Source organism: Sardina pilchardus, chromosome 16 (assembly GCF_963854185.1).
Source record: "Sardina pilchardus chromosome 16, fSarPil1.1, whole genome shotgun sequence".
NCBI lineage: Eukaryota > Metazoa > Chordata > Actinopteri > Clupeiformes > Clupeidae > Sardina > Sardina pilchardus.
Genome location: NC_085009.1, coordinates 17,001,583 through 17,028,784, shown reverse-complemented (window position 1 = coordinate 17,028,784; position 27,202 = coordinate 17,001,583). Strand labels below are relative to the sequence as shown.

At 40.8% G+C, this 27,202-nt stretch overlaps 2 protein-coding genes across 7 annotated transcripts in view; one reads left to right on the top strand and one right to left on the bottom strand.

Moving 5' to 3' along the window:
• LOC134059422 (uncharacterized) overlaps nucleotides 1–27,202 on the bottom strand; it is a 31,222-nt gene that overhangs the window by 584 nt on the left and 3,436 nt on the right. Inside the window, exons 8-18 of the mRNA XM_062515814.1 lie at nucleotides 3,147–3,292; nucleotides 2,975–3,010; nucleotides 2,449–2,712; nucleotides 2,017–2,082; nucleotides 1,788–1,898; nucleotides 1,585–1,612; nucleotides 1,403–1,470; nucleotides 1,236–1,271; nucleotides 954–1,019; nucleotides 430–498; nucleotides 1–57 (exon numbers count right to left, since the gene is read on the bottom strand). Coding sequence (XP_062371798.1) covers nucleotides 1–57; nucleotides 430–498; nucleotides 954–1,019; nucleotides 1,236–1,271; nucleotides 1,403–1,470; nucleotides 1,585–1,612; nucleotides 1,788–1,898; nucleotides 2,017–2,082; nucleotides 2,449–2,712; nucleotides 2,975–3,010; nucleotides 3,147–3,282 — 937 coding nt within the window. The 5' untranslated portion in view covers nucleotides 3,283–3,292. The remainder of the gene's footprint in view (nucleotides 58–429; nucleotides 499–953; nucleotides 1,020–1,235; nucleotides 1,272–1,402; nucleotides 1,471–1,584; nucleotides 1,613–1,787; nucleotides 1,899–2,016; nucleotides 2,083–2,448; nucleotides 2,713–2,974; nucleotides 3,011–3,146; nucleotides 3,293–27,202) is intronic.
• LOC134059423 (C-X-C motif chemokine 9-like) lies at nucleotides 6,889–25,961 on the top strand. Of its 6 annotated transcripts, none has more exons than XR_009935050.1 (7): nucleotides 6,889–7,101; nucleotides 20,397–20,532; nucleotides 20,619–20,657; nucleotides 23,243–23,309; nucleotides 24,341–24,446; nucleotides 24,625–24,714; nucleotides 24,998–25,961. XR_009935050.1 is itself a non-coding variant. In XM_062515815.1 (7 exons), the coding sequence occupies exons 2-7, from the start codon at nucleotides 20,457–20,459 to the stop codon at nucleotides 25,071–25,073; spliced, it is 417 nt and encodes a 138-aa protein (XP_062371799.1). In that variant the 5' UTR covers nucleotides 6,910–7,101; nucleotides 20,397–20,456; the 3' UTR covers nucleotides 25,074–25,961. The 6 variants fall into 6 exon arrangements, 2 of the variants coding, with proteins under 2 accessions (XP_062371799.1, XP_062371800.1); XM_062515815.1 differs by having other exon boundaries at nucleotides 6,910–7,101; nucleotides 23,243–23,272; XR_009935052.1 differs by lacking the exon at nucleotides 20,619–20,657.

Genomic DNA, 27,202 nt, shown 5'->3' with positions numbered 1-27,202 from the left:
CTGTGTTCTTGGCCGGTGTCAGTGTGACGTACACAGTCTGTGGTTTTCTTGCATCATCTTAAATTAGCCATGAACATGCAGAAGGGTTCATCAGCAACTAAGTGTAACCTCTCAAACATTTAAACCTGCTCTGTTCCAAAGGACAGATGTGCCTCTGTTACAGTGCAGCAATTAGCTGACATCAATGAGAATAACAAATGAAAGATGATGGCACTGCATTTACTGTAAGCACTTCTGTTGCTGAACCAAGCATATCAAAGACACTAGAATAAGGAGTGGCACACAGGCAAGCTTAATCATCCAGGGCAGTTTTGCATAAAACATACATACACAGCATGCAAAGACCTTAAATGTGTTGTCACCCCATAACCCTAAGATATTTATGTAACAGGTAGAGAAGTCAGAGAGAGAGAGATACCGTATACTCACTATATTGAGCTGTGGTCTTGGGTGGTGTCAGCTTGACATACACTGTTTGTGGGTTTCTGGCTTCTTCAACTGGAGAGAGACAATGTTATCTTCACCAGGACAACTTAAAACACCAACTGTCCATACATACAGAAAGCCCTCAGCCTTAAACCACAGACCATAGTGGAGAGGAATGGATGACTGATGTAGAGGTTGACCGACGGCTGATTTATAAGTGTGTATAAGCCATGATCACATGGTCCATATGATCACCAGCCTCCTTGTATCACTTTTTAAAAAATACATATTTGCTGACCAACATATGGTAACTTTATTTCACACCAACTAAAATAAATCACTCTTTTGTTTAGTATATATATAGATTACATTCTATGTGATTGTAAAACCAATAGTTCTAATTTGCATGGTATCCAACCAGATCCATTATATATCAATTGCATTATGGACAATTAACAATTTCAACACCGAGACTGATGCCACCTGCATATGTGTATGCTTGGGGACTGAGAAGGAGATAAACCCACCATATGTAGTCGTAGAATTGGGCTTCTTCAACATGGCATACACTGTTTTTGGCCCACTTGCCCCATCTTGAATTAGTGAAAAAAAAAACATATTGTTCAATGTACACTAACATTCACACACCAACCCACACACAGCGTGACAATAGGTCTGCTGTCCTTTTCTCAGCCTCTCATATCTCATGTGAAGATAAAACAATCTACAAAATATGAAAACTTTGCAAGATAATACTGCTTCTTATAATTTTATGACGTGTTTAAATGTTGCTGTTGTTTACACTTTACCTTCTATGCAATCATTTGCATACACATAACGACTCACTGAAAAAATAGAACGGAAATGTTATCACTTAAAGCTTTTGAACTATGGATGTCATAATTAACAGTAAATTAAACTAGCACTGAAATATTAGAACAAAGGGGTTGCCACTCCAACAAACACCTCTCCCTACCTTCTTCAGCCCAGTGCTGGTCTGGATGAGCGCTTCTCTCAGCCTGCCCACTAGAGGGAGCCGTAGATCTATATTGATCAATAACAGATTAGTCAGTGACGCTTATAAGTTAGTTGCTTTTCTAGTTGAGGTATTTAAGAAGGGTTTGCTATTTGAGTCAGTGAGGCAGCTGAACTACTTACGGTGCTCTTAGTCTGACTCCCAGAGCTGCTAAAAGACACACAGTCTCAGTAAATTACATTTAATCCAAGGGCATTATCTGCTCAAATTCATATGAAGATTAATATATTACATATTAAGAATAAATCAATTATCTATCTATCTATCTATCTATCTATCTATATAATATAATATTGTAATTTAATGACAAATGGACACTATTTACCTCTCAGTCTTAGAAAGCAATATGGACCAATTTTAAAAAGAAATACTGTGAAGACTGATGCCACCACCACCCCTGTGACCACACCCACTGCAAACTGGTTGGATTGTTGACCTACAATGAGGTAGTTGTGTGTTTACAAAACAGGCAGGAAAAGGTTCAAATATCAAATGTAAAGAAGTATACATTAAGTATTTCATATCTTGAATAAATATTAGAGAAAATCACACACCTGAGATACTGGAAGATGACAAGTTGAACAAACCCTCTCCCTGGCACCGATATATGCCATCAGCAGCTGCATGTAATGTTGTTCATTAAAGGCTTACAGAATGAATCTGAGACAACTTACATACCATATGTGCATATTTTAATTTGCAAGAGGCAACAGCGGTATAAAGCGGGATAATGGACTCCACGGCGTTCGGTTAACGGAAAGATAATGTGAGTATGAGATGTAACGCATCCTTTGGTATGCGTCGGGGCCGCATTACCACCTTGAACATGCATTATTCTCCTGTTAACCCAACGCTGTGTCGTCCACTACCCCTTACATAACATAATATGCTGTATTGGATTGTTTCCTTTGTGGTTTTATTTGTGGTTCATGCTTGCACGCAAGTATGTATTTTTATGCATGTATAAGTCAGATAAAATCACTCACCCTTTTCAATAAGGTCAATTGAGTTACTAGGAGAAGTGAAGTTGGGTGAATCCTCTCCCTGGCACCAGTACAAGCTTTCATTAGCTGCACACATATTCAATGTAATATTGTTCTGCATAGTCTTCCTGAATGGATGTGAGATGTTGTTTCTGTACCATCTATATCTCCAGTCACCACCAGACTCAATCACACATATCAGAGTGACTTTCTCTCCAGTGGACACACGATTGTGTGGCTGCACAATCAGCATGGCTGTGGGAATATCTGTGGGAGTATAAAAGGCAGAAAAAGTGAAGGAACGTAAATTATGTTCAGCATTGCAAACATTCAATGCTATGTGCTCATACAACAACAAAAAAACATATGGCAAAAGTATGCATTTAATAAAGACATTACTTTTCAGTGCATTATTGTGCAGTATTAAGTGAACACAATCATGAAACATCATAACCTCAACTTCAGCTAGTTTGCTAGGCAACGCTGTACAGTGTACAGTGTGACTTAAGAGTATAAATGTAATAATTACCCATTGTGTGACCACAGGAGATTAGACATCCGAGAACTGAAAGACACAGTAGAATGTTGTGAATAGCTCTATGCAAACTTTGGGTGCACAGAAGCCGTTAAGTGTTTTGTTGTTGTTGTTGTTGTTGTTGTTCAACTTGAAGACTTATACTGTCAGTGTAAATTACACTCACCTGCTAAGAAAAAGAGTTTCTGTTGAGGAATAATTTGTTGATGCACCGCACAGGAGGCAAGCTGACACTGGTGCAAATCGGCAAGGCCATGGTGAGTCTTTTGTCGTCCACAAGCTGAAATCCGCTCCACTATCATCTTCTCAGTCCTGAGGGCATACTATTAGTTAGCAATATTTAGTGGCAATGTTTTTAATGATGTTTGCCACAGATTACATGGGATGTTTTAAACTTCACTCAAGGCAGTCAGCACTCAATGAGCACTCTCATTTTCAAAGAACCAGGTAATTGGGGAGGAAGTGCTGCAGTTGTTTGTGCTTGTGTGTGGGTGTTGGTGTGTAGGAGGGATCCTCTTTGTGGGTTAGACTCAAGGATTCAACACACACATCCTTAATTTCAACTCCCTTCATTACTGTAAGGCTGGGATTATACTCGCTGTTACACCAAGCGTAAGCGTATGCGCCCGTGTGCGACCTGCTGTGTCCTGTGTACAGACTCGCTGCAGCATTATGCACCCAACTGGAGGTCTTGGGAGACTATAGTAATATCAGATGTGGATGTGGCCATGTGCCATTGTTTACTCTCACAATTGCCCCCAGCTTCGATGTCGATAATGCATCTTGCAGTACCCTTTTTTTGGAGGGATCGCCCCCTACTTTCTTATCAGTATTGCATCTCGCGGACGCGTCATGTTCGCTTGCGAGGACGTGCACGACCGATGCACCAAACAACCGCAAAATACGCGAGGCAGCCATGATGCGAACACGAACGCGTTGTCTGCGGCAAGTCTAAACCTGGCTTAACCAGTGATACAAGCCATTTCCCAAAAGTCAAGGAACCATAATAGCTGCATGTTCAAGGACACAACGTCATTGAACTCTGCCCAGCACTGTTCCAATGGCGAGAAATTTGCGCCCGTCATTTTGATAATTTTCCAAGGATGCATCTGTGAATCTGCATCAGATCAGCTTAAAATAGATTAAAATATGATTGTCCAAGGTAGTTCACTGGGCACCCTTCTAAATCTTATGGAGCTGTGCCTATCGACTACATTCAGCAAAAAAACCCTGTAATCGCCAAATCCAGGTCCGACCCCATGACTGCCGGACTATACAGGCTGTTTCTGTTTCTCTTCCCTCTTGTTGAGTCTGTCTGACAATGTGCTTTTCAGTTCCTTGGTAACACTTGGGTAGTACAGTATCATATCATTTGTTCAAACTCAAGGTAGGTTTAACCAAATCCAGCCCAACCCCTAAGCTTTCACCTTAACCATAAAGTGCAATTAACAGTGTGATCAACAGTTTGTTGAAAATTTGAGCCTCCGTAGATATTGTATCGGGACCTCCAAGTAAAGTGTCATCAGTTCCTCAGTTAATATGAGGCACACAAAAATGCCTTTTTGCCTCCTCCTTTCAACTTTATGCAAAGTTGTTTTGAGATTAAAGGGGAGAACACATATTGTTCTCAATTCTCTTTACTCTTCTCTCTGTTCTCTTTTTGATCAGTGAGGCTCTCGCCTGCCTACTCACTTCTTCTAAAGGAGGCCTTGCTCTTTCTGGCCTCTCTCTCTCTCTCTCTCTCACTCTCTCACTCACTATTCTTTTGACCCTTCAAAGCTAAATCAGTCGCTTTGCGCACAACGTTATTTTGAGAAAATCCACAATAAACAAACTTCCAGGTTTTTGCATAATTCAACAGAATACAGTCTTCAGTTTCATATCGTGAACTAATTTCACGGAAAAACATACGTCTTGACTGTTAAACCCGGCGAAGATTCAACACATTTGCAGTCATTCCCGCTGTCCACGCTGCTTGAAAAAGGTGATTTCTCCTCTTCTGGCATATCGTGACAGGAGAACCATGTTAACTTTGGACGCGGTTATCTTAGCGATAGTTTGTGTAATACTCTCGATATACATATCGTTGGAAAGCTTAGTTTATGGCCGTTCGCGTGAGCACAATAACTTAATTTTGTAAATTTTACCAAAACGACTGGTTTCGCTTTGCAGGGTCACATTTACCAATACTCTGCTATAGCTCATACATTACTTGGTAATTATTCAAGGTTCGTTCTTAATTTTATGTAGTCAGATTTTAAAGCCTCTATTCAGAGATTGTCATGCATTTGATTTGATCAAGGGTCAGACTGGAGATATTTTCTTAACACTAGAAGCGCCGCGCCGTTCTGACCCACTTATACCTAGAAGCGCCGCGCCCCGGTCATTTGACCGCTTTGACGACCTACTAGAAGCGCCGTGCTGTTGTGAACTACTTAAAGCGCGGCGAGGCGGTCAAATGACCGCTGAGTCCTTAGACTGGGAGGCTTTTACTTTCACATAATGATCGCTAGATGGCGCTTCATGCACGAATCGTTTGGTCATAAATTCAGTTTGCACTAGGCCATGTGTCATTCGTGTCAGACCGTGTTGTTGATAATCTGTGGTTGTTTGTTTCATTATGACATACAGCACGTTTGAGTTATCTGTTCATGTATTTGTGTTGATTTGTGTTGTTTGAGGTAAAAACTTTGGAAGAGTTCTTGAACAAACAAGGGAGAAAAGATTATATGGAGATTTAAAGAATTTTGAGAAAAAATTAAAGGGGCACTAACTCCACACGATGGAGTAAATACAATATCATAACGTCATAACGAGGCCTTCACAATAGAGTTGTATAATTATCTCACATGGTCACAACTTTTCTGTAATTATCAAAGGGACAATGACACTTCTCTCCTACAATAGTGACTTTTTTTCCAACAGAAATTAAACAAAACAATGAACAATTAACAAAAAAAGAGACAAATTACTTGTGACAAGCTTACTCAGTCCCTAAACATGCAGAATCAATCATCCAACTCTATTAAAATGCGCGCACACACACATACACACAAAGTGCTTGGACATACTGTAAATACCTCCATATTCTTTTTATCTTCCTGCCATAATACGAAAAGTAGTGAAGTGCAGAGGCAGAGAGTGGTTAAAGGTACAATAGACAATAGCAAAAGCAGTGTCATTCAAAGAAATATTCAGACCAACTAAAAAGCAACAGAGGAATGCGCACAAGCTGTAAAAACTCATTACAGTCTGATAATACGAAAATCAAGGCTGATACTCAGGCCTCTGCTCAGGGTCCACCAATCAGTAGCCAGTGGGAAAATGTTTAGATGGACTCAGCCAGACACTTCCCACTTATCAATCTTCAATTATAAAGCCAACAAAAAGGTGCCAAAACAAAACAAAGTTTATCAACAAAGTTCATGATTGGACAGCATACAGTAGAAGAAGGTTCTAGAAATCAGCTTTGATGGATCCCCCTGGTGGACACTAGAGAAATGAACTGACTTGCTTTGTGTGCCGATGGCGAGGGTGGCGTTTGAGAGAGCCCTATTCCACAGACAGAGAAACGGTTCAGTATGTGCCACTTTGGTTTGGAGATGGAACAAAAAAAAAAGAATAAATAAAATTTTTAAAATCTTAAAGGCTAAAAACAAGGGTTTTCCCAGTTTTTTTTCAGTGCCATATTTGCTCAACCCTGCTAAGAATAAACAGGCACGTAAGCGCTGCCACCCAAGCAATTCTAATTAGCGACTAATTGCTTCCTTACTCAACGATACTTCCCCTTCAAGCGGAAACTGGTGTGGTCTTCTAGAAATGCTCCCCAGGGGGGCTTTGCACAGAAAACTGCCGTCTTAAAACCGGCCCCATGTCCTTGCAACTGTTTGTGCACTGCATCTGCCATTGTTCATTAGAGAGCACAAGATGTGTGGACTGCTTGAGGGTTGCAACAGTGTTCTTTCTAACATTTCTGCTCAGAATGTTGACTGTGCAAGCTCTCACCCTTGTGATATATTTTGCAAGAGAGTAGTTTTGGGACAATTTACTTAGATCTTATTTGATCCTATTTGATTATTTCTCTTCCCAGGCAGGTTTTGAGGTAGGACCTCCCAGCATTCGTAAGTAAACATGTGTTTTGAAATGCATTTCCTTTGTTCTTTCAGTATCACACCCGTAATTAGCTGTTGTACATATTGAGTATTCTTCATGAAGCATTTGTTATTATAAATAGGCTAGCAAGTGTTTCACTGAATGCTTAATGATGGTTATAGTCTATCAGAAAAGGTAATCATGATCATGACCTACAGTTTGAGCTATAGGCAATACTCCGCAGATTCTCAAGTCTCACGCAATGGGATCAGTTCACACGCTCATATGCCAGACCTGGTATTTCTTACACAGATAAATTACTAGAGATCCCAAGGTGTCCACATCTCATTAATGGACAAGGCACAGCCATGCAAGTGGTTTTCATAGGGTTCAGCAGGGTTCATAAGTGTCTAACCACTGACCAGGCAATCAAAAACTGAATAGTCTCCCAGCAGCCAATAAAAAAAAAAGCCTTTGTTGTATCCAGGTCAAATTTCAAAATAGGTGATCCCACTGGGTGATAATACTGAATGAATGCACAAAGATTGCATCAAATTGTAACAATTCTTTTGTGTTTGTCACCATTATTCTGTAAAAGATTTTTTTTTAAATAATGAAAACAACTATACTATAGGTTTCATTCGATCAGCGTCATAAAGGTTCGCCCCGCCATTTTGTTGACATACCGCAGATGAGCCGTCAGCTGATAACGCATTTTGTTGACATAGTTCTACCGGTAGAAGTTGATCAACATATAATGATCAGCTGAGCATGGCTTCCTCTCGTCGTTATATAGACAAGATAAGCTTGATTGGTGTGGACCCATATCTCATAGAAGCGACACATTTAAGTAAAGATCCGTCTTTACTACCTGGGATAACTTATCCAGATATCTTTAATTATCTCGTTCACACAATCTCAGCATACACCTCGCAGGAACTTAAGGCATTTAAGTCGCTTGAATCTTATAACTTTTTCATCTCTGGAAAGGTCGGCGATCTTCTGACATTTGTTCCACCAACGAAGATATCATCAAACATTGTGGTGATCGCAGAGGTACGTATGTAAATGTTTGTTTGATGTTGTATGTTATGCTTAAGCTACGTCCATTTAGGCTGCTACTTGATTGATAACGTTCGCATATCATCTCGTCAGATAACGTTAGCATATCTGAAGCTTTCACGTTGGCTCTTTCTGTTTCTCCCACAGAGACCACTTGATGCTTTGTGAAAATCATAGCCATGTAAACTAAGACTACACACTGGAAAGATGTAGGCTATCATCAGCTATGACACCAATAACATTACAGGAGTCACATTGTATCAGTTGTAGTCAGCTACATAGGCTACGCCATGCCACAGCTGACAGCTCACCTTCACTTTTTTAGACCCTTTTCATCTGCTGTTACATTAGCCCATGTCAGCTGGTTGAATATGCGTTCAAGATAAATAAATAAATAAAAACCCCAAAGTAGTTCACTCAGAACATAGTCGGCATTAATTAAACATCAATTATCAAAAAACGAGTTTCGTAATGTTGTTTTTGTTGAGAAACCAGTGTCTCTCTTAGAAATAAAAAATAAATTGACCTAAGAGATATAAATAACATGCATAGCAGGGCAATATTCAATTAGGCTACTCTCTCGATAAACTTTGCCAGGTCTGGGAATATAACTCAGAGTTAAACTCTTTCTTATGATCTGTAATAGCTTACATTTTCTTTTCAACCTTTGCATTTGCTATGAAACTCAAGCACACCACGCAAGCTAACACACATGATGCACACGTGTAAACTACTCACCGAGTGAAAAAAAGAATATGTAGAAAAAGTTGAAAAATACAAATAAACTCCTTGTCGTAATTCCGACTCGTTGCACTGTTATTCCTTCAATAGAAATAAGTTTGATGAGAAAACTCTTAACTAGCTCTGAAATGTAATTTATAGCTTTCTTTACTCAGTGTGGAAAATCCTAGCTTCAGCTCACTATCTGCTGCCGTTCACGATTTCAGTCTTATTAAAGAGTCAGGGTAGCAGTTTCCCCTCTATGCAAAATCACCACTGCCACCTACTGGACAATATGATGTGCAGGGAAAACGTCTAACAGTAATCAAGAAATTAGATATTGAACTAGAAATAACCTAATGTAACATTTTTTATGGTAATTTAAGAACTGTGTGCTGAATTAAGATCAAGTTAAGTATCTTGTTTTAAATTTTAATCGCAAATCTGTTTTTGTCTTAAAACAGGTTAAACACAGTCAGAAGTTAAGTGCCGCACCTCTGCGCCCATGGGTTATTGCCCAGAAAGATGGGATTGTCTTGGCTGCACACTGCACCTGCATGGCAGGATTAGGCGAGACATGCAGCCACGTCGGAGCGGTTCTTTTCGCCATCAAGGCAGCTGTTTTGCTCCGTGACTCCCAAACTGTGACAGAAAGACCGGCATATTGGTTACTTCCAAGTGGGCAACCAAAGGAACAGTACCTTGAAGTGGAAAGCATTGACTTTCACTCAAAGGCGATGATCAGACACAGGCTGGACACAGCACTGTCAGAAGGGAAACTGACACAATACAAGGACAAACAAAGGCTACCTGATGTCTTAGAGCCAACAGATGCTGAGATGGTTACCTTCTTTGCTGAGCTGCATGCTGCAGGTGATAAACCAGCCTTGCTCTCCGTCACCAAAGACTATGCAGAGTTCTATGTTCCAGTGTCAAACACCGATACCGGCCAGCCCCTGAGTGAGCTATTTGATGAACAGTGCATTTCTATGACAAGAGAGCAGTTACTCCGACACTGTAGTACCATTGCAGTAGACATTACTCAAAGGCAAGCTGACACAATAGAACTCCAGACAAGAGAACAGTCCAGAAGTACACCCTGGTTTAGATTTAGGGCTGGAAGAATTACAGCATCACGCATGAAAGCTGCTTGTTCAACACCACCCGAGAGTCCATCACAAAGCCTCATCAAAAGTATCTGTTACCCTCTAAGCACAGTCTTTACAAGTAAAGCAACCAGTTGGGGGTGTGATCATGAACAACAGGCACTCCGGTGTTATTGTCAGCAGATGGATTCCCACACCAATTTCAGATGTGAGACCAGTGGTTTGGTGATAAATCCAGAGCTGCCTTACATGGGTGCCACACCTGATGGGACAGTACACTGTGATTGTTGTGGTGATGGTGTAGTGGAGGTCAAATGTCCATTGTGTGCACATGATAGCATAACCCTCAAAGATTGTGTTAATAGCCGTTTCTGTTTAGAGGAATCTAAGGGCAGATTACAGCTTAAACAATCACATGCCTACTATTTTCAGGTTCAGACACAGATGCTTGTATGCCATAGGGAGTTTGCTGATTTTGTTGTATGGTCAGAAAATGATGTTCACATAGAGAGGATAGAACCAGATATGGAATTGTGGGAAGTAATCAAGTCCAAATCTAGGGCTCTTTTTCTGAAAGCCATTCTCCCAGAACTTGTGGGTAAACTTTACTCAAGGCCATGTCCATCAACAATGTCAACTGACACAGCTGAAGTGGATCCCTCTGAAAGCAGAACAAAGCCAATCCCATCGGACATTATCTGTGTGTGCAAGCAACCATACAAAGTGTGTGACCGTGTGGTGCGTTGTGACTGTGTGACTTGCCTTCAGAGATGGTTTCATCTCTCATGTATGAACATGAAACGTTTGCCTAATAAGGGGAGAAAATGGTACTGTGTAGTATGTAGGCCTATATCTGAAATCTGAAATTTGATGGTACAGTATGACACATAAAAATGATAAATTGATGTAACAAGTTTTTTTATTGTATGAGAATATTGTAAATTTATGTATATGAAATTCCATAACATTTCTGACTGCCTTAAATGCTAAAATGTAAGATGAGCATTAAAACAACTACAAAACTACACATTAATATACCCTTCATTTAATCAAACGGTACAACTGAAGGGCACATGTTTGTTAGGCAACAACAAACAGTAGTTATTTTATCTACAGTTGCTATCTCAGATCCTGATGTTACCAGGTAGGAGACTGGAATTTTTTCTGACAGAATCGCATATTTGTTGCGCACCAATCCTATCACTCTCTCTACATGTATGCGGACATTTGCAATTTTGCGGGTGGCCTCAACTTCAGGGGCAGACAGCTGTAACTTTCCCCGGGTGTAACTGGGCGTTACAACCTTTGCACATCTTAAGCCCACACTATCGTGTACATTAAAGCCTCGGTCTGCCAAAATAAAATCCCCAGGGGTAAGTAGGTCAAGTAAGCCAGAGTTTTCAGTTATGTGTTTATCGGTGGTGCGCCCTCCCCATGCTTTTGATAGGAAAGAAATAGATCCCTGAGGTGTGATGCCTATGAGGTATTTAATCGTGTTGTGGTGTTTGTATGACGACCAAGTGAGACTGCGTGCCGTCAAACTTGAAGGCCTCTCTATAAAAACTTCAAAACAGTCGATTATTACTGTTACTTTTGACCCAAAATGTTGACGAAAGGTTATGGGCATTGACTTCCAGAGCTCATCTCTGCTTGGCCAAAAGATTAACTTCTTTAGTCTCACATATAAGACATGAATGACACAAGCAAAGGTTTTGGACACAGTAGACTGTGAAATGTCAAATCTGTAGGCAAGGTCTTGTATAGGGAAGTTGTGACGGAGTCTCATCAGTACCAACACAAGTTTTTGAAACTTAGTGAGTGAAATTTTAACACTGTCAGTAAGGGACCCTTCGATGAAATGAAAGAGCACCATTAATGTAGCAAAACTCGGTAAACCTGTATAAAATCGGACCTTCTTCTCATCATCTCTAAGTATGTCCATGCTCATTTTCTCACTGGCTAGCTGACATTTCAGTATGATATTGCTAGTAAGCAGCCTCTGGTGATCCGCCTGTATTTTGGAGCACACATCAGATGTGCAAGTGTCTTCCTCTACAGTCTCCATTACGTCATTGGCCTCAACAACATTCCTTGAGCTGTCTTGCTCCTGTTCCACATTCTCTGAAGATGATGCCACCTGTGTCCTTCGCTGCTGCACTCTGTTGTATCTAGCCATTACACCTGCTTTCCCTGCTTTCTCAGCCTTTCCTGTCTGAACTGTCTTTCCTTCTAGCTTCAATGAAGGGGCCCAGTCAGGATGAGTGCTGTCATGTAGATATGACGGCTTACCTAAAAGCAATACACACCAGTAGGCCTATTGTAAACCTCTTGCAATATGGGAGGTCTCAGCTTTTACTCTTACTCTTACACAATTCTATGTTTTACAACGTTTGAACAAAATCTAAATACATTGAATTAATTAAAATATATAAAAACGTCTGGTCCACACAACAGGGACCGTTTACTTTGTAAAAGTGCTGTGGCTCCTTTAAGTGCGTGTGCTCGTAGCCTAGAGCGAGTGGCTACAAATAAGAAGAGCCGGTGGCTATGGAAGCTAGCTACACATCGAGAGAGGGAAAGAGAAGATGCTGCGGCTGCAGACCGGTCTATGCTGCAGACTCAGTCTAGCCTACTGAAAGTTAGTGAAAGAGACGTATGCATTGTTTAAACTATTGACCATTGAATAAAACGGTGATTTGTCTCGCATCTGCTTGTCGCTCACTACCTAGAAGTGAATGGAGTGCTGACTTAAGTGTTTGGAGCCTAGGCTGAAAAGATCCAACTAACGTTATGGTCTGGAGCTGAGGCAGGAAGAGGTAACACATTTCTCAATACATTTTACAAAATGTAAGCTAACAAGAACACTACACAAATGGGATGTATCTACTAAAACAATTCTACACGGAGTTTGTTTTGTAGGCTAGCCTACGTTTGACCAATTAGCACGAAGTGCAGAGCTACGCTACCAACACCAGCCATGCACAACTAAACAAAATGTAATGTTATGCCAATTGTATTATTGGTTAGGTGAGCTATCACTATGCCAGTTTCGGTATCGAGCAATCCTTATATCTAACTTTAACGTTACCTGTGCTAAAATGATGCCCACAAACTTTGCTGTGAGGAGTGGGCTGAAAGTTTTGCCTATTTATCCTGGCTAGCCACAAGTCTCTCCTGCGCTGGCTCAGCTCCTCTGTCTCCTTTCCTTCCAGTTTTCTAACCGCTGGAATAGCATAAAAATGCACTCCAGGGTGTTTGTTGCTGTTATTGGAACAGCCGTGTATAATACAGCACACCATTGCCAACAGTCAACAACAACAAAATACTGATGCGGTATTACAGTAGGCTATCAGCTGATGGCTCAGTTGCAATTATGTAACTAGGCTACCGGTATGTCAACAAAATGGCGCGGCGAACCTTTATGACGCTGATCGAATGAAACCTATTACAACTATCAAGGCAATAGGGAATATGGTTTATGTGAGTAAGTGGGCATGAGGTATTTGTCCATCAATATATGTCAGTGTCTACAAATCATGAGTGAGTTCATGTGAGCTCTACAGTACAGTATGTATGAATTGCTACAAATTAAACCTGTCCTCAAATCTGCATTAGGCATTATTTAGCAAATGCCTAATGCAAGCTTCAAGTTTAAGAAAGACGTACGCTAAAGGAGTTCAACATTGAGATATGGGACAGAGGTAGTGTAACACAGTAGCATACAGTACAATTAGTTTTACATACCACAGGCCACATGTTCTAATTCAGCTGATGTTTTGTTCTGCTTTCTCTCTCTGTCTGTGTGTGTGTGTGTGTGTGTGTGTGTGTGTGAGTGAGTGAGAGAGAGAGAGAGAGAGAGAGAGAGAGAGAGAGAGAGAGAGAGAGAGAGAGAGAGAGAGAGAGAGAGAGAGAGAGAGAGAGAGAGAGAGAGAGAGAGAGAGAGAGATACATACATACATACACAGTCTGACCCTGGGCAAGACTAAGGTTTATCTCAGCCCAGATAACTTACAGAACAAAAACAACTGCCCAAATACCGTTCGGCAGTGTCACAATTTCATAAAGTTATTCTATAGGTTGTGCCATTTTTACATGGTTTGAGTTTTGACAAATCTGTAAAAAAAAATCGATAACATGGTGGTCTTTGACTTCTTCATAAAATGTTTTTTTTTGTTAGCATTTTCTTGCTAAATCAATATCATCATGTCAACATGTTGCTCAATATGCCTCAATACTGCACCCTATTGTCATCATCAGAGCACAGACTGATAAAGTACTTGACATGTTTGTCTTGTCTTGTTAGAAATTGTACCATGAGCATGACTCTTTGGCACTTGTCTTGTTTTTTGTTTGTTTGTTTGTTTGTCATTTTTCTTTTTAATCCTGCCAGAATTAAGGAAGACCAAAACTAAAAGATGAAGTGCATTCAACGCAGAGCCCCTCAAGCATGTGATTATGAAACAGGAAGCAAACATAGCTGACAGCTACAGATGTGTGTGACATTTTATATTTAGACACGTATTTCCCCATGAGCATAATAACTTGTTTGTGTGGTTTTAACCAAAGACGATTCAGTTTTCAATGGAGTTAAGGACTATACACTGTTTTCTTTTTGCTTACAACATATTGTATGTTTCATCATTGTGACCCTTTGTCCTAAAATGCAGAGAACTACAGTATCTAAATAAAGGAAAATCCCATGAATGACTTTGTGTCTCCAAACTTTATGGTACCGGATATCAACAGGGTTTTTTGAATCAACTTGCCTCAATGAAAATTCTGTCCAGGTTGTTGAAGTGTTCCAGGCAGATTATCTAGCATTTTAGAATTTTATATATCACCCCACTGAGAACATGTGAGCTCATATGTGACATAAATAAGGAGGTTTGTAAAGTCAACAGTAGCCCTCATCCATTTTTCATTGTATTTTTTTTTTATTCTGTTAAGTGTAGTTAACATTAACTTTATGACATATGAAATATTGTGTGTGTGTGTGTGTGTGTGTGTGTGTACCGCTATGGAAAAAAAGAGACCACTGTTCATTTTTCTCTTCACGGGTTAGGCCTACAGTACATGTGGTACAGTAGCATTGTACTTTTGAACAGTCCAAGTCCAAGCGCTCTCTGACGCTGCAGGGCAGCTCAGTAGCAGTTCAGGAAGGCAGCAACGGATCTCACAGACCTATGTGCTGGGATGAACGAAACAGGCATGGGAGACAAGCATGGGCTACAGTTTAAACTAAACTTCTGACAATTCCAATATTTCCCCGACATATTGTGAATGAATGGCCATCACAAGTTGTCATATAGCCTACTGTAGATGCCACAATTGTTTGTCACAACAAACTTCCAAAATGCAGCAGGCAGCTGTATGCATTCAGACGAGTGGTAAAAAAAGATAAAACGCTCAAAAGTGTTATGCCACTCATGCCATACATTTGGTAGATTCAATGGAAAACCATTCCTGTGAACCTGAGAAAATACACAGTGGATCCAGTATGACAAATACCTCTGCACCTACTTTGTTGCTGGAAAGAATTCCTCACATGTTTTTTCCGCACCGAGGTCATCCACCGCGGTAATTACGACAATTAAAATCATAACGGTAATGGTTATTGTCGGGAATTTCTTTTGGTTGTACTCTAAAATTACGATTCTGCCTACTTTTAAAGGAATACGCCACCCAAAAATGAAATTAAGCCAATCTCGGTCACCCCCAGTGTTAGAACAGTGAAAAAAAACCGGTTAAAATCCGTCCGGGCATTGTCCTGCTTTGGGAGCAGCGTTTTTAGCTTTAGCTTAGCACAGTTGCTATAAATGACGGGAGTCAGTTAGAACGTCCTCCAAAAAAAGTGACCGAGACATCTGCACTTCTTTTTAAATATATCTTGGGAGCCATGTGTTCAAAATGAGTACAAATCAGAATGCAAAATCGAAAAAGGCAGTGTCAGGACCCTGTCGGGTCTGTGCGCTCAGCGCCAGCCCCGCCCCTTTTACAACTCTGTCTGTCTGTTCAGGTGACTGGGTGGCTGAAGGTGCGCAGGTGTTGGAAGTTGGGCCTGATTGACCTGCGCATAACATGGCTCTGCTCCCAGGGGCAGAGGAGCTCCCTCTCCACTCCACGTCGACGTTTTGTTCTGTTTGATTCATACCCTAGATATACATTGCACAACGTTTTGCTTTCTCGTCACTATACTGATATTTATCTTATATTTAAAATCGACCACAAGAGCATTGTAAAAGTCGAAGGTCATATTTCACGCTACACTATCACTGAGAAACTGATGAGATTCAATCCTTTTGTCCCGCCATTCTCCATCAGCAAAGGCAACCCTGACCCCATGGCAATGCCTATACTCGTCTAGAACCCTCGAGGAGAAGTCTTGAGGACAGACATGTTTTTTTCAAAAACGGCCAGGTACTCACCGCCCTGACCACATCACCCAAAAACAGTTGGTGAACAGCAACATTCAACGTATACAGGCTTTTCAGCTCAATCACAACCCCATCAATGTCAGCCTTGTACACCAGGTCCTCGGGGGAGGGGTGAGGGGGTGGGAATTAAGGCGAGTCTGAGTTCGTCATCCCTGAGGAACTCGTAAGCCCTAGGGTGGGACCGGAATTAGGCTTCTGGTATTGTCATCAGCCACCTCAAAAAACATACTTTCCCTTCAATGATCTGAGCAGCACTGAATGGCCTTGCTCCAGCACCCCTATTTATACTCTCTGGGTTTTTTCAGAAAAATAAATGCTCAAGTCCAAATATTTAATGAAAACTTGTACTTTTGCATATTTGTTTCTCCTAACAGGAAGGTCATAGAGACCTGAAACCAAGTCCTACCCCACTAAATCGACCAAGGCCTTTCCAATGGTACCACTTTCAACATTGTATGATGTTCGGAAATATGCGTACGAATGCATACATTCATAACTCCTGAACCATACATCGTACAGACTCGTGGCTGGTACCAATGGAAAGCCCGTTGTCGAGTCATAGTGGACGGATCTTGGTTACAAAACTTTACGCCCTTTGGTTCTCGAGTTATAAGCCAAAAACGGTAAAACTTCAGGAAAAGGTTAAGCACCGGTATTATTGTTTGTTTTTTTTTCACTCTTGAATCGAAGGTCGTAGAGACCTGAAACCAAATCCTACCCATACTAAATCGTCCATGGCCTTTCCAATGGTGCCACTCTCGACATTGTACGATTTTCGGAAATATGCGTTCGCAAAGTTCGCTATTTTCGTAGATTTGCACAGACTCATGACTGATACTGCTAGAAAGCCAGTGGCCAAATGATGGAGGGCGGATCTTGGTTTCAAGTCTCTACGACCTTTGGTTCTCGAGATATAAGCGAAAAACGGTAAAACTTCGAGAAAAGGTAAGTATATTGGTTTTTGATTTGTAACTCCTCAACGGAAGGTCGTAGAATTAATCTGATGTGATTCGCCCACACTAATTCGACCACGAAGAACATGCCAGAGGTGGAATTTTGTCTCTACGACTTTCCGTTCTCGAGATACAGGCTTTTAAAAGTGTATTTCCGGTTTTTGACCAACTTCCGGTCATCACAAGAAGCGTCTGATACTTTTAAATAACATATATGGGTTTCAAGACTTTAGCATATGTTGTGCTCCTTCTACATGAGGAGTCTGACTGATCCTGCCGTGGCCCTATATACCTAACCCTAACCCTAACCCGACCAATAACTGCTGGGGCAGCCGAAAACGTGTCGGCAAACAGGAACAGCCAGTTGATTCTGTCCCTCTGTTTGTTGTAACCAACAAAGTTCTCCAGGGGTGTGGGGGTCAGCCCAGCACTGGCTGCAGTATGTCGTGCCAAACCGAGAAAACCACGTGTCATGGTTATGCTATTGGCGTTGGTGGATGACGTGCCCAGGCTGACGCTGTACTGGCACTGTACTGGCACATTGCAGCACTCCTGGGCTGGCCATGGAAAAACTCCTCCAACGCCAGTTCACGCTGGAAGGCCTTCCAAGCATGCTCGTATCCCCCCACGTGTTCAGCCCTATACTTCATCTCACTAAGGTTGTCTACGAGATACCTCCCAACAGCCTGTGTCACAGTGTGAAGGCCCTCACCACCCATGTCTCGAAAGGGCAGGAGCATAGGTTCTACGCGTTGAGTCGCAGTATAGCTGAACATGGTTCAGCAGGGGACATTCCAATAACTGTTGGAGTATTCCATAGAGCAATGGACCGTGGTCCAAGGCTCTGGCGTCCAGATTTGATTGGAAATTTGCCGCTTCATGTATTGAGAGGTTGGTAAAAAACCTACCCCTATTCCCTGCCACCCTCTCTAAACCATTCCTCGACCACATCAAGTGAGTAAGATTGCCAAGGCACCCCACAGGATTTGTCCTAATGGACATGGCAACGTGGACTGACTCGTTAAACACCTCTGTCAGGTCGACAATGTCACTCAAGCTGAGGGGCGAGCGGTCCTTCTGTCCGAACTTGCTCAGTGTGAGCATGACCTTCACACCAGCTGGCACTGGTGTGCTCCCAATGACTTTGTCCAACAAGGTCAAAACAGCTGTTACCTGGGCAGATATTTACTTGGAACTATATTCGGCCTCATCACAGGCGAAGCACCACTAGATAGATGCAGAGTTCTCATGCAGCAGCACTTGAAACCCATCCCGTGAAGTTCCGGTCGAATCTAGAAGTTGGGAGCAAAGATCGTATAGTTACTAAGAGGAATCATAAAGGGGGTTTTCAATGGAATGAAATGGTGCCCACTTCTGCCTCCTATCTAGGCGTGATCAGTGACGAGTAATCGGTTTAGACCAGTGTAGAAGCAGCAGAAGCAGTGTGCCGTTGATAACAGGTGGCCTGCGCAATTAGCGGAGACAGGTCAGGTCAGGGGGGACAGGTCATGAACAAAGTTATTTTTCTATGTATTTATCTCGCTGGAAAATACGATTTCAATGTGGGAATGTTAGAAAGACGTGTGCCTTGTAGAATATGGGTTTGTTACTTGCATTGCTGAATGTAGGGCTAAGGGAATGGTCATAATCCGAGATAAGGTTTATTTTTCCCGTTTGCCTCCTAAATGGGAGTGGCACTACGTCACAGGGAAACCGGAATTGACCCTCATATGAGTCGTCTCACTTTATAAACCGTCCCTGTTGGGAGTTTTCAAGTGCTACGTGAGAACTTTGCACCTATTTAGCGGTGCTTCGTCTGTGATGAGGCCGAATATAGATCCAAGTAAATGTCTGTCCAGGTAATAGCCTCGTTTGATTTTGCATTATGATTTGTACTCGTTCTGAACACACGTCTCCCAAGATATATTTAGAAAAAAAATAGATGTCTCGGTCACTTTTTTTGGAGGACGTGCTAACTGACTCCCTTCACTTACAGCAACTGTGCTAAGCTAAAGCTAAAAATGCTGCTCCCAAAGCAGGACAATGCCCGGACGGATTTTAATCGGTTTTTTTTTCACTGTTCTCACTCTGGTGGTGATCGAGACTGGCTTAATTTCATTTTTTTGTGGCGTATTCCTTTATTGTAGGCCGAGCTCGAGTCAAGGCCGAATATTTTTGCTTTCAATTCCGAGACGAGACCTGGATAAGCAATAAATGGTCTTGAGACCAAGACCTAACTGAAGTAGTACTACAACACTACCATATTGTACGAGAACGATAATGACAAAAAAGTATTGTTCTGGTAAATACACCCATAAACTCAATAACAACATGGTTTGGGATCACTTATGATGATAAAAATCAGAGAGACTTTCCTTATCATTGGTTACTGTGGATGCTAATAGTCATCATTAGGCTATACTGTAGATTCCTGGTGTGAACGGCCCTTGATCACTATGGTAATATCCCCCATTCAATATGCTTTTCAGTAAGTGGGACATACTGTGCAATTCAGTGACAAACTATTTGCAATCCTGTCTGTTATTGTCCAATATAATTTCTTTGTTCCATATCACTTTTGTGGCAATCTTACTCAGGGTCCCAAAGTGACAGTCAGAAAACATGAAGAGGTTTCTCCCAGGACGGGGTGACTTTATCCTCAGAAAAAATCAGACATACCAATCTAAGTACTTATTATACAAATCTACATTCCACCTGATACACAATGGCAACAACCAAAAAGTACTGATGTTTGAAAACAACTGATGCTATAATGACACTCTAGATTCTCAATGTGAATAACTCAAAATGTCAATATTTCAGTCAAGGAAATTCTATCAATGCATTATTTTTCAATTTAGAGAAGCCAAATAAGCTTGAATCCAACCATCTGTTACACCCATGTGTCTAAATGGTGCCTTATGCAACAGTGTGTTTCCTTTAAGGGAATGTGTTTTCGTATCCAAGAAATTGAGATAGTATCACAGTAAACTTCCTCCATTAAAACAACCATCTGCCTTTTCTCTTGCACGCTACACTTGTCCACCAGACGACGCGACGACGGTGCTGGAAGGTGGTGTGTATTCTCGAGACTCCTCTCATTCCCACGATGTCTTCATATCCAGCTGCCCTCCTTCTGACTCTTCTGGTGGCCATGCTGCCTGCCCAACACCTACTTGTATCAGGTTAGTCTGTAACGATACCTTACGATATAGAATTGTTTCCTGAAACAGGTTAGATGCACTCGATCATATTATCTTGTGTCATGTAGGTTATGAGGTTGAAGATGATCAGATTAGACCGCCAGATGGTGAGTATCACCAGGTCCTTATAAATATATATATATTTAGGGCCCGAGCACCGAGGTGCGGCCGCTGTAGCAGCGGCTGCACCGTAGGTGCAAGGCCCTATTGTTTTTGCTCAGATTATTCTTATTATTATTATTCTTATTATTCTCTTTTCCTCTTAGCCCGTGCGGCCCTTTTTCACCAACTTGGCATGCTCCAAAACTCTTGTAATTTGGTAGCTACATGTGGAATTACCGTCGCTACTCAGAGACAGAGCTCTGGCGACGGGTGTGGCTCAGGGACTCTATAGCGCCACCTAGAGCGATTTCTGTTGTGTTTGACACATACATGCACGAAAATGAACCAAATTTGTTGGGCATGTGTGTTGTATTAATCCGAACAACTTTTACATTGAAACTATATAGTAAATATTAAAAGAATTTGAATTATGTGAGATTTTCTGATTTTTGCACATCATGTATTTTGAAACACTTCTCCTAGACGGTTTGTCGAAATCATGTCATTTTAGCAGTAAAATGATCTTGAGGGGTTGCCCAAGAGAAATTGCGAACAGATTTTTGCATTTCAAAAGTATATCGAAATGGCGAAGGTTTGAACCTAGGTGTCTTATAAAAGGAACAAAAAGTTGGTGTTATAGGCAGAAAACAGTGACTAATTTGGATGAAATTTAATAGAGTATTAGTTAGTGTGTTTGTAGTGACAATCATATACAAAGTTTTGAATTTGGTGTTGTTTGTGTTTTTTAAAAGCGCATTAATCATTGTGGTGGACACAGTTTTAGCTAAAATATTTTGAAGCGAGTTGATGAATAATAATAATCATATTAACCTATGCTGCAATTTTGATTTCAACCATGTTAACAGAAAGTGAGATATTTAGGTTTATTAGGTTTTTATAGGTCTCTGTTCCTAGCCGCGCATGGTCTTGCTCCCTCACTGTGGCTCACCCACTCTAGTCTGTTTCCCTCCCCCCACAGTTCTTCCCACCCCTCCCCTCTCTCCCAGCTGGATGTCTCTCTAACCTCCCCCGCTTTCCACACAGAGACTCAGACACAGACACACACACACACACACACACACACACACACACACACACACACACACACACACACACACACACACACACACACACACACACACACACACACACACACACACACACACACACACACACACACACACACACACACACACACACACACACACACACACACACACACACACACACCTTGAGGCAGCCGTGGCCTACTGGTTAGGGCTTGGGGCTTGTGACTGGAGGGTTGCCGGTTCAATCCCCGACCAGTTTACCACTAAAGTGGTTCTTATCCTCACAAAAATGCTTGGTTGGAATAGCATGTAATAACCAGAATACAGAAAAGTCAAACAATCATGACTTAGTTACGTTTTGTTTACATCAAGACACACACACACACACATTAAAAACAGCAACAGGTTTTATGAATTCAATGATCTGAAGCAAAGATATTGATGTAAGCCTTACAGATGCATGATTTACAGTACACCATATCAACACACTGGTTATCATCTCAAATTTGAACTACAAATATGGATACAGAGATAGAGCTCTGGCCTAGTTTGTGGCTTAGGGGCTCTATAGTGCCACGTAGCGCGTTGTGTACTGTGGTTGACTCATATATTCATGAAAATGAACCAAATTTAGTGGGCTTGTGTGTTATTGCTACCACTAGTCAGAGACAGAGCTCTGGCTTAGAGTGTGGCTTAGGGACTCTAGAGCGCCACCTAGCGCATTGTCTGTTGTGGTTGACACATACATTCACGAAAATGAACCAAATTTGGTGGGCTTGTGTGTTATTGCTATAGCTATTCAGAGACAGCGCTCTGGCCAAGGGTGTCTTAGGGACTGTATAACGCCACCTAGTGCATTGTCTGTTGTGGTTGACACACACATTCACGAAAATGAACCAAATTTGGTGGGCTTGTGCGTTATTGATATCGATAGTCAGAGATAGAGCTCTGGCCTGGGGTGTGGCTTAGGGACTCTATAGCGCCACCTAGCGTGTTGTCTGTTGTGGTTGACACATACATTCAGGAAAATTGACCAAATTTAATGGGCATGTGTGTTGCTCATGCACATGCCCACCAACACGCACATGTTGATTTGTTAGATTCCGAAATGTCACAGGTCTCCGCACCGCAGGTGCTCGGGCCCGCCATCGCCGCTTGCGGCTATATTTTTTTGTTGTTGTTGTTAAAGTGAAATGCTAAAATGTTCATTTGTTTACCATTAAGGATATATTTCTTATTCTAACTTGAATAGTTGTGGGTAGTACATGTATTTCATACATGTGAAGGCTACTTCTGATGAGGTTTTTTGACATCCCTTTAGGATGTCTGTATAGTTTGTCTTATGTATGGGCCACGTCAATTTCACCAGGGCCCACACTTATAGGGCTCAAACAATTATGAAAAAAAAAACAAAACAGGTGTACCTATGTTACCCAGTAGACACACTATAATATTACTTTTATGTAAGATCAATACAATTTGACTTGTGCAAACATTTATTTTTCATTTATTTACCTATTTCTTTCCTTCTCCATTCATAGGCTATGATGCCAGGTCTACTAGAAGATTAGGTAGTAAACATACTGTAAATTCTTCATGAACACTGAGGTATACTGTATGCTTACATAGAAATGAATTATAAAGTGTTTAGCCTTGACAACTAGCTCTTCATTAATAATTTGTGGAGCTACTAACATAACAAGAAAGACTGTTGAATTTAGCTCTGAAAGCTGTTATGATTCCTCAAATCGTTATTTCTATGGAATTTGTAGAACAATGACAACTATAGCAATATGTTTCTAATTGTTACAACAACAAAATAAACCATATATTGTTATTAAAAAGTCTGTCTGAACAAAAAAGGTGGAGTCGAATAGCAAAGACTCCTAGGTCATATATTTTTTTGAGAACGTGTGTTCACTCCTCCTAATGGAATTCCCAAGATCCAGCTAAATGATAATTACAAGTCTACCTCACCAGATAAGACACCAGACATAACATCCTCTGACTAGCACAAGTTGAGAAAAAGACTTTGAAGAGCAATTTCATTCTCTGAACATCTGATAGGGGAATCTTCTTTCGGGTTGTGTTTGTGTGTGTGTGTGTGTGTGTGTGTGTGTACGCGCGCACGCACAAATACACTGTAACTTTAGCCTGAGAGACAGCATCTGGTAGACTATAACCATGTGCTTCGTAGCAGGGATTAGAAACAGTTCAAAGAATGAAAACTAAAGCGGAAACAACGTAACCAAAGACGAGACTAAAACCAATTTCACTTGTTCTGGGGTGAAAACACTATTTTCAATTCTAGATAACAGGTTAATAATAGTATGTATTGTTCTGATTGATTGATTAACCTTTCTCTGAATATTTTTCAAAAATCCATAGGCTTTTAAAGTCACCTGCCCAACACCATTTCATTTGTGTTAATTTTATAGTTGTTGTTTTATAGGATAAAGATATTTGTTTTTGTCCTCGTCGCAAGCATTGAGTTGAACTCTTAAATGTAGCATTCAACTCCTAAAAGTTGAATTTGCTCACAACCCCCATTGTATGTGTGAATATGTTTTTATTTTTTTTTAAGTCAAGAATTGATGTGAAAATCATAAATGATCTGATCTTTTGAACAAACTTACCAGTGCCTTCACTTTGCCAATGTCCAATGCAAGCACAAAGTGTAAGCCGGCGTAAAATAAAGGACTTCAACATTGAGCTGTGGAAACCTTCTTGTGGGACTGAAATAATGTAAGTGCTTTTTCACAGGCCACATATATTGAATTCAATTTTTGATTACTGGTGCTATGCAATTGTATTGAATAATTGTAATAATAATAATAATTTAATTTCTCATCTATGTGTTTACTGTGTACATGTTTGTGGATTGTTTCGCCTAGATGTTTGTGTGTGTCTGTTTGTTATCCAGACTGACCCTAGAGGACAATGACAGGACAAAACACGTTTGTCTCAGTCCTGATGGTTCACAAGGTAAAAGGCTACTCCGGTGTTGGGATAGGTAAGGGATATGCAACTTATGTTTTATTTTTGCTAACAGCTGCATTTAGTAATACATAGATCCAAAATTGTAATCATACACCATTGCCATTTCAATGGAATAGTGTTACATGGACCATGTTTTCAATTGCATTTCTGTTAATGCCACATACACAAGCATGTTGCCAATTATAATACAATTATTGAACTGAATTGAATTGTCTTGACATGCAACAGTTTTTAATGACACATGGGATGCTGATATGATACTACAGGAATTGTTTATATTACTCTGTACTTTTTAGAATTAATCAAGACCAAAATCATAAGAAGAGATGCATAAGACGAAGAAAAGGCCCATTAAGGCGATCACCGTCTTGATTCGTTCAATTCCTATATGAAGCAAGAAATTGAAGCAACTGACAGATATTTACATCAAACATTTTATATATTCATTTAGTCAGTCATCTTTTTCCATGCCGTATCCCTTATCATATGTGACCATCCAAAGCGAAATCAGTCATTTTGCGCACAACGTTATTTTGAGAAAATCAACAATAACAAACTTCCGGGTTAAAATGTTAAATTTCACGTTGTCGCATAATTCGACTGTATACAGTCTACAGTTTCATATCGTGAACGCATTTCATGGAAAAACATATGTTTTGACTATTAAACCCGGCGAGGATTCAACAAATTTGATGTCATTCCCATTGTGCACGCGCCGCTTAAAATGGTGATTTCTCCTCTTCTGGCATATCATGACAGGAGAACCATGTCAACTTTTGATGCGCTTATCATAGCGATAGTTTGTGTAATACCCTCAATATACATATCGTTGGAAAGCTTAGTTTATGGCCGTTCACGTGAGCACAATAACTTAATTTAGTAAATTTTACCGAAACGACTGGTTCCGCTTTACAGGGTCACATATTCTCATGTTAGCCAGTTTCAACCAAGTCACAGCTAATGTATTAGACAGAATTTACCTCACTAGTTACTATCATGAGGGCTTTTTAAATGTGTGATTATGCTGGATTCAAGTTGTCTTGAATGCAGCCACAAAGGACTCTTCCATTGACATGCATTGTATTTAAGACAGTGCCACACATGGTACAATGCGGTATTACAAGACAATCAGTATAGCACTTGTTCGCTTACATTTCAACTCTGGTGGATTATTAGGCAACACAGTTTTTTATTTTTTTTAAAACATTTTTGTGCTTAAATTAATATACTGTATAACATTTTCATCTATTTATGAATATATCCTCCTGAGACCCGGCCATTCATTTTTGTCCTCTGTAGGGGACATCAGTCTGAGGGCCAGATGTACTAACGTTTTGCGCCCATTTCAGGCGTAACGTGCGCGTATAAACATGGGGATGGTATGTACAAACACGCCGCAATGAGAGAAACGCGCAGACTGCCTGCCGTGGGAGCTGAGAATGGCTATTTGCGCTTTTCCGTGTCATGCATATTAATTCCTGGGCGGATCAGCTGGAAATGGGTGTAACGCGCAAGTACAGGGGAGGAGAGGTGCTAATAGCGATTGATTAAGTATTCCGCCTTATGTATGAAAACAGCGCACGTCTACTTTGCGTTGAAAACTTCCGCCTTCTGAAAGCAGGTGTAATCCAAATTGCGGTTAAATGCGTCTATTAGAAAAACGTTTAGAGTCAGCTGAATCACTATTCAGAGCATCAGTTTTCTTCATTATACTATGTCAAAAGCAACCTTAACTTTTGTTTGCCTCTCTAAAATCGTATTTTCTCTTTCACGACATAGCTTACACTTCCCAATCTGTTAGACAGGCATTACTGTAAGTCATACCCGTATAGTCTACCAGCAGTAAATAGTTCACAAGTATTTTTTTAAGTGGATTAGTAGAACTTCTAGGCCTACTCTGTCTGTCGCTGCTCATTGACATCTCTTTGTCTCATGTATGATCGCTAAACTTGGATTCTTTTTAATATTGCAATATTCAACTGCGCTTGTGGTTCAGCAGCTCTGCGCACGCAACTAGCGTTGTGGAGGGGCGGGAACGGGCGGGGATGACCGCAGTTAACGTAATGAAGTGACAGCTTAGTAAATTCCACGCAATATAGCCAAGCACAGCGTTCGCATTCTGTGTTTACAAAAACTCGCTGTTAGCGCTGTGTTAGTACATCTGGCCCTCAGTCTTATAAATGAAATACCATTCATGCCAACTATTCAAATCCTTTTGTACTCTCAAGAGGACATCCTGGGCTTTCTGGTGATACCACAATTATGTGGGTTGGGTTAACAGATTTCACACATTTTATTTTCAAAATGGCGGCTGTTGAATTTTTTTCATTTCATGGCAGCAACAGAGGTAATTGACCATTTTTGGTCATTATTATGTGTTTTATTGCACACAGTCAATTTGTGTCATAAAAATGACAGTCTCAACTTGAATTCAGAGAAATTTCAGAAAGATCCAACAATTCTAACACCTTCAAAACATAACTTTTGTTCAATGTCCCCTG